Source organism: Megascapheus bottae, chromosome 14, assembly GCF_031878675.1.
Source record: "Megascapheus bottae isolate mThoBot1 chromosome 14, mThoBot2.hap1, whole genome shotgun sequence".
Lineage (NCBI taxonomy): Eukaryota > Metazoa > Chordata > Mammalia > Rodentia > Geomyidae > Megascapheus > Megascapheus bottae.
In genome coordinates, this window is record NC_143522.1 from 23,073,148 (window position 1) to 23,085,877 (window position 12,730).

Sequence of the window (12,730 nt, forward strand, 5' to 3'; positions counted from 1 at the left end):
AAAAAAGAATGCTAGGCCCAGGAGAAGTAATACAAAAAGAGAGAGAGAAAGAAAAAGACTGAGCCCAGGAGATAATATAATAGCTACAGTATAATATGCATACATACCAAATCTGCACAGAAGATGCTGTTTTTCTTTTTTTAAAAAATGTGTGCCAGTACTAAGGCTTGCACCTGAGGACTGGGTGCTGTCCTTGGTCTCTTTTGTTCAAGATGAGCCACTTGAGCCACAGCTCCACTTCCAGTGTTTTGTGGTTAATTGAAGAGCTTCATGGACTTTCTTGCCCTGGCCGTCTTCAAACTGCAAACCCAGATCTCAGCTTCCTTAGTAGCTAGGATTACAGGCATGAGCCACCAGCGCCCAGCTGGGATGTTCTTTTGATTGTGAAGTTTTAATGTCAGTTTCTTACCAGGGCTGGCCCTACCGGGAGAGCTCTTTCTTCACTAGACCCTGTTTGCTGAGCCCTGGCAACTTCCTTATCCTCACTTACATTTTTAGGCTCTCTTGGTGAACCAGCTTCCTCCTTTGGTGGCCCCGTTTTTTTCTAGAGTGTGTTGCTGTGTAGGAACAAAGCTTGTCCTGTCTCTGCTGCCTGCAGGTGACTTTACACTTTCTGACAGCTAACAAGGCTTCCCCGTCCCCTCTTCACAACATCAGTGTGGCCAGTTGTATGCCCATGCATCTCCCTTTCTACTAGCAAAGTTACATTGATTTTGATAGAATTTCTTTGCACACTACCCCCTCTTCCCCCACCACCACAACACTGAGAAAGGAGAAGCCTACTTTAAAACTAGACCTGGTTTATGTGTCAGCTCCACAGAGTTCCAAGTGGCATCAGGCAGCTAGTTGCTTTCGTTAGCCCTTCCTGTCTCCATTTGTAAAATAAGGAAGTATGTGTGCCTTCTTTACCAGGGTCGCTGGAAAGACCAAAGTGCTTGGCAGCGCTCAAGAGTTAGCTTTAGTTGCTTTTATGATCGTTGTTCGTATTGCAATAGTCTGATGCAATTCCTGGCACACACTAGACTATGAATTAGTGTGAATCCCTTTTCCTTTCCATTGGTGGCAGCAAGGCCAGCAGAGTGGGAGCTTGTCTAGTCTAAAACCTTCTGTTCCCTCTTGTCTTTGTTCCGCTTTTGTCTTCTCTCCCTTTCCCTGTTCTTTGGGTTCCTTCTTTTCCTAGTAACCAGCTTCTTATGAGTAGGCATAGCAGAGGTAGGCCTGCTGTGATAGCTGTTGGCTCTTCCATGGTGTCTGACCCTGGCCTCTGCACTCCTTGCCAAGATGGAGAAGGTCTTTTAAAGTGCCCCAAGGCCCATTCTCCTCCAGTAAACTACTAGCATGTACTCAAAGTCTACCACTGTATCTTAGACCATGGAAAGGAAAATCTTTTATTTGACCAGCAAGCAGAGTGTCATTGCTGATTGTGTTGTTGTTGTTGTTTCTCTGAAAGATTCATACCAGAGGAGTGGGAGCATCCTATTTTTTTTTATCAGTTTTATTTCCTATATTGCTCCAGTCCATAGTTCAAAAGTATAGATGATGCTGGCAACTCAGTTATTACCATTGCAAACAGAGCCAACTCAAAGGAGCTGTGCAGACCATAGCAAGGTGTTGACGAAAATGGAGGAAAGTAAGTGGGGATGAACACTTCAAAGCAACTTCATCTTTTTCTTTCATTATTAAATGTTTTTAATTGTAATATATACAGGGGCTACAGTTATATTCACCAGATAGAAGGTGCATTACTTCTCATACATTGATACCCCTTCTCATGTTTTTGTCTCCATTTCCCTCCTCCTACCCCCCTTCCCTCATTTTTCCCCTCCTATTTCAAATAAGCAAATAAACATGTATATAATATACCAGGTAGCAAAGTCAATTACTGTAACAATATGAGATTAACCAAAGGCAACACAAGAGAAAACAAAAACAAAAAACAGCGCATTGAGAACAGTCACTCATAATTAAGCTCTTATTTCCATATCAAAGCACTTCATCTTAAAAGTGGATCCCAAACCAGGACAGCACTTAAAAGACCTTATTCAATATTTGCTTAACCGGAAGACTGCACAAAAAGCTTAGTCAAGGAACCCACTGCTGTGAAAAGTTGAGCCAGATACTACCTGGAAAGGAAGAAAAATGATTATATAAAATGGAAGTAAAAGCTCATGCCTTTAATCCCAGCTACTTAGGAGGCTGAGATCTGAGGATCAAAGTTCAGAGCTAGCCCAGGCACAAAAGGACCTGAGACTCTTATCTTCAATTAACCTCTAGAAAATGGGAAGTGGGGCTTGGCTCAAGGGTGGGGCAGTAGCCCTGAATCAAAGAGCTCAAGGATGGTGCCCAGGCCGAGTTCAAGCCCCATGACCCACAAAATAAAGTAAAAACTATGGCTCACCTGCTAGGCTCGCCTGCCATCAAATGTTCTGTTTGCTGTTTATGGGTTCTGTCCACCGACACATACTGAGCATCTACTGTATGCAGCCACAGTAGTCTTGAATGTATCAGTGGTCCAGATAGGCATAGTTTTTGCTCACATCACGTTTAGGTTACTCTTTTGAAAAGTTGTGCCAAACTAAATCCAAATTAGTCTTTCCTTATGTTCAGGATGGACCTGGGCCAGTCACACACTAGATGGACCTCTGCCACTGACCCACAGGCTCCAGGGCATTAAGTTCACCAGCTTTCACACTTCCTGCCTAGCTAGGATTAGGGATATACGCCAGCAGCACCCAGTTGATTTCAAGTGTTTTCCCAGTGTAAGTGGCGTAGTCGTGCCTACCATAATCCCAACAACTTGAGACGTGGAGCTAGAGAGGATGGAGGTTTGAGGGCAGCTAGGCAAAACATTAGCAAGAGCCCATCTTCACAACAACAGCAACCAAGAGCCAACATGGTGAGGCACATTCGTCATCCCAAATGTCAGAAGTGTAAGTAGGAGGATCACAATGCAAGCCGAAAACATAAAACAACAAACAGGAGATCCTGTCTAGAAACTAAGTAAAAAGATTGGAGTGTGGCTCGAATGGGAGAGCACCTGCCCAGTATGAGAGGGCCCTGAGCTCAAACGCCAGTACTGCCAAAAATAATAGATGAAAAGCATTGACATTTTAAACTAAAAAGGGCCTAGTGGTAGAGTGCTCGCCTAGCATGCTTGAAGACCCTGCTTCGATTCTTCAATATCACATATATAGAAGTGGCAAGTGGTACTGTGACTCAAGTGGTAGAGCTCTAGCCTTGAGAAAGCTCAAGGACAGTGCCCAGACCCGCGTTCAAGCCCCAGGACTAGCAAAAAATTAAACAACAAAATAAAGTTTAAGTGGCTTAAACCATGCTGATAAAACTTAAGGTTAAGGGAGCCAGAAGTTTGGCCTATTGGTAGAGTGCTTGCCTAGCATGCACGAAGACCCCGGTTCAATTCCTTGGTCCCACATACATAGAAAAAAAAGCCAGAAGTGGTGCTGTGGCTCAAGTGGTAGAGCTCTAGCCTTGAGAAAATCCAGGGACAGTGCTCAGGCCCTGAGCTCAAGCCCAGGACTGGCAAAAACAAAACAAAGCAATCTTAAGGTTAGTAAAAAGACGCCTTCAAACCTGCTTGGCCCACGAGATGGGCATGGCGCCCACAGAAGAAAGCATAATACCTAAAATGCCCTAAGTATCTGGCATGGCCATTCTCTGGTTGTGTGACTGACTCACCGTAGTGCCTCACACTCCGAACAGCCAAGTGAACTTCAGTCTAGATGCAGAACTGCATAGCAAAGTCCAGATTGTATTTTTCTAAGCGAGACAAAGTTGATTCAGTTGTCCTTTCCATAGAAAATGGGGAATAAGTTGAAGTTACTTAAAATTGCTACATTTTATTTTTAAGGCTCTATTTTAGAAAAAGAGATCTTTTAAAATAGGATTCTTTTTTTGTTAATGAAGCAACCTAAAACATATATATATTTTTAGAATGATTTTGGTTCTCTCCCTTTCCATTTTAGTTTCACAGTACAGATAGCAAGCTGAAGTAAACTCTTGGCTCAGTTTTTTTTTTTTTTGCCAGGCAAGCCTGGGCCTCATAGCTGGATGATGGGTGGTCTACTACACTCTGCTTTTTTTGTTGACACTGTCTTTTTCTCTGGTTGATTTCAGATGATAATTCTCCCATCTCTGCCTCCCACGTAGCCAGGCTTATGTTACGGTGGTAGGCGAAGGACGCGGCATGGAGCAGAAGTCCCATGCTAAAGAGTTTTTTCTCACTAGGATGCCCCCCACCCCGACCCCAGACTGCTTTTGTCCAATGTAAGGAAAATATTAGAAGTGATTGCTCAGGTGACAGACAGTAGCTTCTGGTTGCTATATAGAATAGAATTTTGTACTTTGATTGTACCTATCTGATTGTTTAAAACAAACAAGCAACCTGTTAAGGCCTACTAACAGACCTTACCCTCTATGAATTGAGAGGGGATAGTAATTATAATTTCACCTAGTACCCATGAAGTGCTTTTCTATGTAGCCAGAGCTGAGAGCATGTGGCAGGATTTAGTTTTTTGTATGCTCCCAACCCCAAGATCTCTTTATACTGTAGTCCTAATTTCTAGATTAGGAAGCTAAACTGCTCAGGTTAACTTGGTCAGGGTCCCACAGGCTGGCTCTGGCCTCCACACTCCTTTTCCCATGATCCTTTACTCCCTTCTCATCTCGGAGGGCTAAGTCCTGGAGTTAGGAGAGGTAGGAAAGGTATACAACGTACTGGATGAACCATGGAAAGATGGGACAGAAACACAGAGATCAGAGCTTTTCTTTCATGCGACCATCTAGGTGGGCTACTTACAGTAGCTTTCCCCGAAGCCAGTGGTCAAAGGATCCAAGAACACTGTAGAATTACAGCCACCTCTTCTCCAGTGGCCATTTTCCTAGCTCTCCCTGCATGGGAAGGGGTGGACTTTGTGCCTTATTTTGAGGGAAAGGCATGCATTGGTGATCTTGAAGTTACAAGCTGACTAGTAAACATCTGTATCACAAATCTGCATTACTGATGAAGGACTCTCATACCCCAAGAATCAGTGTGTCCACTGAGGTTTCCAGTGAGGGAGAGCAAGGTAATTCAGGGAGTCAAGTCCAAGTCCCTTGGCCTGGCCAGCCCCCCATCCTTTTATGAACCAAGCCCTCAGCAGGCTTGCTAAGTCAATGGAAAGCAGTTGGGTTCTGTGGGCTCAAGCCTTCCCAAGGCCAGTGTGACTAGTAACAATATTCTGATAAGTTGTTGCCATCTTTGCAGCTCCCCCACCCCACATCGAGGCCTGCTGCTGTGCACAAGATTGCTGTGATCTCCTGCTCTCCACACAAGCAGAGGCCCCCCCAAGGGGAGGGAGGAGATGCCACTGTGTCTGAGCTCCTATCCCCTTCCCCAGTTACTAGGGTTTTTTTTTTTAATGATTCGGTCTTGCAGAAGTGATATTTTGGCTTTTGTTTGGTTGCATTTTTAACTTCTGAAGCATCCATGAAACAAACGGAAGGCAGGCTCCCCTTTAGCGAGTACCCACAGTGAGCCAGAAATTTTCACACATTCCCATTCATGCCACGTGGCAGACCCCAGCCACTGCCTGTCTCACAGAGGAGGAACCCCCCATGCCAAAACCCAAACACCTTCCCTGAGGTGCTAATGGGGTGGAGGTGGGATTTGAACATGAGTCCTTTAACAATAGCACAAAGCATCCCATGAGTGCAGAACCACAGCTCCACTTCTGTCTTTTTTTTAATTGATGATGATGATGATGTAGATGTAGCTGTTCAAAAAAGGTTACAATTCCATAAGTCAGATTTATGAGTATAATGCTTCTTGGGTAATGTTACCCCATTCTTCATTCTCCCCTATCTGTCTCCTCCCGCCCTACCCTCCAGTTACATAGTTCATTTTTTACGTAATATGCAATGACTATAAATGACCACTTGCCCTCTCTTCCTCTATTCCTGTGCCTCCCCCTTTTGCCCACCCTCCACAAAACATGCTTCCCTTTCCTGGTATTCAGCTTTTTCCTGGTTAATTGGAGATACGAATCCTACAGGTTTCCTGCCTGGGCTAGCTTCTAACCTTGCATCCTCAGATCTCCTACTCCTGAGTAGGCAATATTCCACCCATGGGCTACCAGAACCCAGCCTGTTGCTCTCTGAAGCTTCCTAACAGAAGAGAGGAAAAGCTGTCCTCTCTGGGTATTTGTGGGGTGTAGGCATGACGCCTTGAGTGCGACATGGATCTCTCTCAGCTATTCCTCATGACAGCTCCTTGGCAAGGTACAGATTGGCAAAGGAACTTGCCAGTGTGGCCAGTGCCAAGATTCACCTAGTCTGCTCCCTGTGTTCCCTGTGTCCAACATGAGCTTTTATGAAACTTGTTGTCTGCAAGTGTTTGATTAAGAAAACATTTTGCCCCATCTAGAGATTGGAGCACACAGAGTGAGCGTTGTGTGATTCCATTCAAACAAAGATGATGTGATGTGCTTTTTCCCCAGATCGGCCATGGATCTGGAATATTCCTTACGTCAAAGCTCCGGACACACACGGGAACATGTGGGTGCCCTCCTGACATCCAGCACAGTGAGGTCCAGCCACGCCACGCCCGGAGCCCCAGAAGAACAGAGCACTGGACATGGTTCTTCCGGATGTTCACCTCCCCTAAAATCCTCCACCCACCCCACAAAACTATTTGCAAAGGTCACTTGGGAACAGATATGTCTGTTGTGCTTTTAATGTTCACTCTCACTAAAAATAAGAAGTGTTATTTTCTTAACTTCCTTTTCTCTGCTTTGAAGAATAAGCTATTAAACTGCACCAAGTTAGAAATCTATGTGGATGCCATATGAAATCATCCTCAGGATGGTGAAGATCCCATAATATCACTTGTTCTGAAACGGAGCTTGACCTTGACCTTGTGCTTGTGCTTGGTGCCTCCATTCCTCTCCAAGGGAGGAGCCCTCCATGCAGTCATTGATGGAATTTCTCAGAGAAAAAATGTGATGTGATCTTTTGTTCCTTCTACCTCCGCCTCCTGAGTGTGTCTGGTCAGGGTTTCTGGAAGTGTCTGTGGATATTCTTATCCTTGGATGAACTGCTTCAGCCCCCTACAGCCCACCTACCTTTCAGCCTCCTTCCCAAAGTAAAAGGCCAGGGTGTAATCTGATGGGGTCCATCCGTACCCAGGAAACAGTCCTATAAAGGCACACCATTGAGCAGGCCTGCTATTGTTAAAAACAACAACAACAACAAAAAAGTGCATATGTCTTTCTCTTGTGGTGAGGGCTCAGTAGCTCTCTTGAGGGCTGGAGCAAACATCTGAAGCAGGGAGTCCCTTCTGACCTGAGACCCCATCTCCTCCCACTCTGTCAGGTCTTCTACACTGTCCACTGCCATTTTCATGCCTTCTGATAACAAACCTCACTAAGTTTCAACCCAATAAAGACTGATCTGAGCATGTTCTCCACACGTGGCCAAAAGGAGGCCTGTCTGTTTTCCATTTTTAAAAAGGTGTGCCATCTCCTATGGCAGTGCCCCTGCCGTCCTATTATGGAGGTGGCTATGGAACCTCAAGTCTACACTCGATTTTTCACACTAGATGAGTTGCCATAGTTCTTGCTGAATGACTAACTGCTGCAAAGACTGGAGAAATGTTGAAGCCGAAGCCCTCATGTCCCCCACTCCTTACAGTGCCCCAGCGGGACAGCAAGTGGCTGATACCTAGGATGAAGGGAAAGATTTTTATGTTATTTACTGAACATATTCCTGAGGAATTTGTAGGTTGGTTATGTTGGAAGATCACTGGTTCGGGAGGCCGTATATTTCCTCCTTCTCCTGAATTCTGCCTATAATTCAGTTCCAGTGCTAAAGTGTTTTATACTTAATCTTCATATTTACCTCTTGTTTGCTTCCTTCATTCTTTTCTTCCTTCCTTCCTTCTTTCCTTCTTTTTTGTGCCAATCCTGGGACTTGAACTCAGGGCCTGGGCCCTGTCCCATAGATACTTTGCTCAAGACTGTTGTTCTGTCACTTGAGCCACAGCTGCACTATGGCTTTTTGGTGAATAATGGGAGATAAGACTCTCATAGACTTTCCCTGCCCTCACTGACATTGAATTTTGATCCTCACACCTCAGCCTCCTGAGTAGCCACCAGCTCCGGCTTACCCTGTACTACTTTTCACACAGTAATTATTATTAACCTGATTTTACAGATGAGGAAACTAAGACCCAGCTTCATTTTCCTGGGAACTTTGGTGTAAGATAGTTGTTTTTCCTTTCATGGAAATGATTCATGTTATGTGACTACAAATCAATATAGTTTATGCATCAAACTCAGTATGTTTAAAATAAGAACCTTGAAGGTCTAGATGTGGCTCACATTGGTAGAGTACCTACTTTACAAGCATAAGGTTCTAAGTTCAAACCCCAGGACAGGAAACAAAATCTTGGATTTGACTATTAAGTCTTTTTTTTTTTTCCCCGTGTGAAATTTAAAGTTTTTGGTTTTTTTCAGGGAACTCATATTGAAGCTTAACTAGTTGTAAGACTATTTGAATGACCTAGATGTAACAAATCTTGAGACCTTTTTTTCTCTCATCATCAAAGAATTGCAACTGGATACTTCTCCCCCACCCCCTTTTTTTTTTGCCATGTGGCTTGAACTCTGAGCCTGAGTGCTGTCCCTGAGCTCTTCAGCTCAAGGCTACTGCCAGTCCTGGGCTTGGGCTCAGGGCCTGAGCACTGTCCTTGGACTTTCTCAAAGCTAGAGCTTTACCACTTGAACCTCAGCACCAGTTCCAGCTTTTTTTCTATGTATGTGGTACCGAGGGATCGAACCCCGGTCTTCATGCATGCGAGGCAAGCACTCTACCACTAGGCCAAACTCCAGGCCCATGTAACCCCTTCTTTAAGTTCAAGAAAGAGAAGGTTGCATTTAAAGAGAGTCTCAAAATGAAGTAGGTGTTCTTTATTTACATTCCTAAAATGCAGCAATTATATTGATGGATTAATGATGTTAACCTTACATGACTAAGTGCACCAAGTCAGCGCAGGAACACAATGGCTGGCAGGAGTAAACCTAGCTTGACTTTAAGTGTAGGGTAAATCTAAAATTCAGTCTATTATATGCTAACTACATGTTGGACATCAGTCAGATCCTAAGATGATTAAACCTTTGGACATTATCTAGGTTTAATAGGTTGGTTATTTCAAGCACTGTGGCATAAGAGCCACAAACTGTCATTTCTTCCTAACAGTCCCATCAACTCATAAGTCATGTTTTATGTAACTGGTGCTTGTATAAGAAGACTGCCAGACACTTCCTGCCAAGACCTGTTCTGTTGGTTATATTCAGCCAATCAAGGTACTGTGATCCATCCCCATTCACAAATGGTATGTGTGGGGGAGGGCAGGGGGGAACTAAGCAGATTATTTGTCCAAAAATCACCGTGCTGGCAAGGGCAGAGGAAGGATTTGAACCCAGGGAGTGTAGATCCAGGGCCATGCTCCACATCTGGGCAGCAAACACAGACTCCAGCCAAGGAGCACGTTTGGTGGAGATGAACTATAATGACATATAAGTCTAGGTGTATATTCCTCTACTGTCTTGGCAAATGGGCATGACAGAACCAAGGAATGGCACATAAAATCACGAAATGTCACATTCACCTGCAGGTCTGAATTACTGAATTATTCAAACCAGACCTCACTGCCACACTCCTTTTGAGCTAGAGTATGGAGGAGAGCTAAGAGTCGTGAGTGTTTTGTTAAATTCCCAGCTGGACCCACCAGGCCTAAAATCTAGAGCAGAAAGAATCAATGCTGAGTGTTGAGAAGATGCTGGAGGTGAGGAAGGCTGGGGTCCTGTAAAAGCAGACACTTCATGAAATGACAAGGGTAAGCAAATGGAACCAAAGCTTGGCAGATCTCAGTTCAGTTTCTGTATGTGGACCTTTAGTTCTACAAGAAGCTCCAGTGAAGTCAGCTTGACCCACATGGGTTGTTCATTATACTCAAATGTCTCCACTCATTGGGTCCTGTTTTCCTTTGTAACAAGGTTTTCAAAGAGCCCCATTTCTTAAGTAGAAGGTATCTGGATCTATCTCCCTTTTTTGTTGTTGTTGGTAGTGGGGCTTGAAGTTGAGGCCTACGCACTGTCCTTGAGCTTTTCTATTCAAGGCTAGGACTCTACTGCTTTCAGCCACAGCTCCACTTCCAATTTTCTGCTGGTTAACTGGGGATAAGAGTCTCATAGACTTTCCTACTGGGTCTGGCTTTGAACTGCAGTCCTTAGATCTCAGCTTCCTAAGTAGCTAGGAATCCAGGTATGAGCCACCAGCGCCCAGCTTGATCTTTTTTTTTTCTTTCCAGTGCTGGGACTCGAACTCAGAGCCTGTACACTGTCCTTGGGCTTTCTTGAGGCTAGTGCTCTACCACTCCTAGCTTCCCCCATGCCCCACCTAGCTTTTTCTGTGTATGTGGTACCAGGGAATAATGAATCCTTTTTTTGCCAGTCCTGGGGCTTGAACTCAGGGCCTGCGCACTGTCCTTGGGCTTTCTCAAGGCTAGAGCTCTACCACTTGAGCCTCAGCACCACTTCTGGCTTTTTTCTATGTATGTGGTACCAAGAAGTCAAACCTGGGTCTTCATGCATGCTAGGCAAGCACTTTAACCACTAGGCCAAACTCCCAGCCCTGAACCTCCAGCTTTTTCTATGTACATGGTACCAAGGAGTCAAACCTGGGTCTTCATGCATGCTAGGCAAGCACTCTACCACTAGGCCAAACTCCCAGCCTCTGAAACTTTTTTGATGTTGTTGTTTTTTTAATGCACAAATAAAGAGAAGTTCAGAGAGGAAAGGCAAGAGAAAAATTGCACCACCAAGGCATTTATTATAGGTCGATTTGATTATATTTGCAAACATCATCATCACACTGTGGGACCCATATTGTTGTCAGCATATATGAGGGAAAAATAGATTTCAAGGTCACACAACCAGGTCATAACAAGAGTTGTGTCTCATCCGTAGTGCTGGGTCTATCCTGGCAAACTCAGAAAACACCCTTTCTGACCTCAAGGATACAGGTACTGCTGCTGTGTGTGGCTTGGCTGGCTATTTACTCATACGTTCTTTAGACTACTGTGAGCTGACTTTTATTCCGATGATTGAGTTAACTGTGATTTAGCAAGTACTAACTTTTCATTCAATAATATTTGATCAATATTTTAATGAGTTGGCATGGTGGCATGTACAGCTGTAATCTGGTACTCAGGGGGAAATGGGGTTGGGGAGGGAGAGGGGGAATCAAGTTCAAGGCCAGATCAGACAAAAAGTTAGACCCTCATCTCAGCCAATGAGCTATGCATTTTACCCTTCTACATAGGTAGAAGGGTAAGAAAACCAAGTCACTTCAGGCTTCTGGCAAAACCAAACGTTCCTGTTAGACTGACTCTCTAGTAAACATTGTAAAAGTTCAGAACAAAATCTTCAAAACCAAATACCAAATACCAGCTAGACACAGTGGCTCAAGTATATAATCCTAGCCATTTGAGAGACACAGCAATGGGTAGAGAGAGGTTCAACAGCAATGGGGTGGGGCAGGGGGGAGGCTGGGGAGAGACAAGTTTGAGAGACTCCATTTTTGAAAAAGGTCTAGAAGAGTAATCACTTTCCTGGCATCCTACTAAGTCACAATCCAGACAACCTGGACATAAAAGATGCAAAAAATAACTGGTGGAATGACCCAAGTGTTAGTGCACTCCCTTACCAAGTTCAAGGCAGTGAGTTCAAAACAGCAGCAAACCAAACACAACTACGAACAAGTACTAAACGCAGGCAAAATCAGGAGATTTGACATCATTCAAGGTTACACAAGTCTTTTTTTCTGTCAAAATTAATAAGCTCATTCTAAAGGATTTTTTAAAATAGAAACAAACGTTTTATAACATCCAAAGAAGCCTTGAAGGCCTGTAAGCCACATTTGTAATCCTAGCTACCCCGGAGGCTAAAATCCAAAGGATCAAGGTTCAAGTCCATCCCAGGCAAGAAATTCATGATACTCTTATCTCAACAGTAAAGGCTTGCTGAGGTGGAATAGAAACATAAATAGGAAGACTGAGAGGCAGGCAAGAAGAACCAAATTAGAAAACTGACACTTCCTAATCTCAAAGGATCTAAATACTTTGGGATTGGGGTAATGAGTAGGGAGACATATGAACCATACCAGAAGTAAATTTATTTATAGTTTTCTCCTCAGTCAATGAGAACCTGAACACTGATCTCATATACAGAAACAAACTTTAAAATAGATCATGGACACAATATAAATCTGGAAGCTTGAAGGAGATAATGATTTCTTAATACGTGAAGAACACTAAACATAAAAGACTGACATACTGGGCTACACAATAGTGAAAAACTCATGTCAGAAAACAGACCTGGCACCATTGGCTCATGCCTATAATCCAGGCTACTTAGGAGGCTGAGATCTGAAGAGCACAGTTCAAAGCCTAGGCAGGGAATTCTGTGAGACTCATATCCCCAATTAACCACCAGAAGAGCAGAAGTAGTGCTGTGGCTCAAAGTAGTAGAGCACTAGCCTTGAGCAAAATAGGTCAGGAACAGCACCCAAGCCCTAAGTTCACGCCCCATGACAGACAAAGCAGATGAAGAAGAAGAGGAGGAGGAGGACAGGAGCAAAGCCTAGGGGTAGAGTGCTCGCTGAGCATGCACGA

At 44.1% G+C, this 12,730-nt stretch overlaps 1 protein-coding gene across 5 annotated transcripts in view; it reads left to right on the forward strand.

Annotated features, from left to right (window-relative positions):
* The window catches only part of Tdp1 (tyrosyl-DNA phosphodiesterase 1), a 58,545-nt gene extending 51,081 nt beyond the window's left edge, over positions 1-7,464 (forward strand). For all 5 annotated transcript variants that reach the window (XM_090344689.1, XM_090344687.1, XM_090344686.1 and 2 more), the window contains exon 16: positions 6,495-7,464. In XM_090344689.1, coding sequence (XP_090200815.1) covers positions 6,495-6,568 — 74 coding nt within the window. In that variant the 3' untranslated portion in view covers positions 6,569-7,464. The remainder of the gene's footprint in view (positions 1-6,494) is intronic.
* The last annotated feature ends 5,266 nt before the right edge of the window (positions 7,465-12,730 follow it).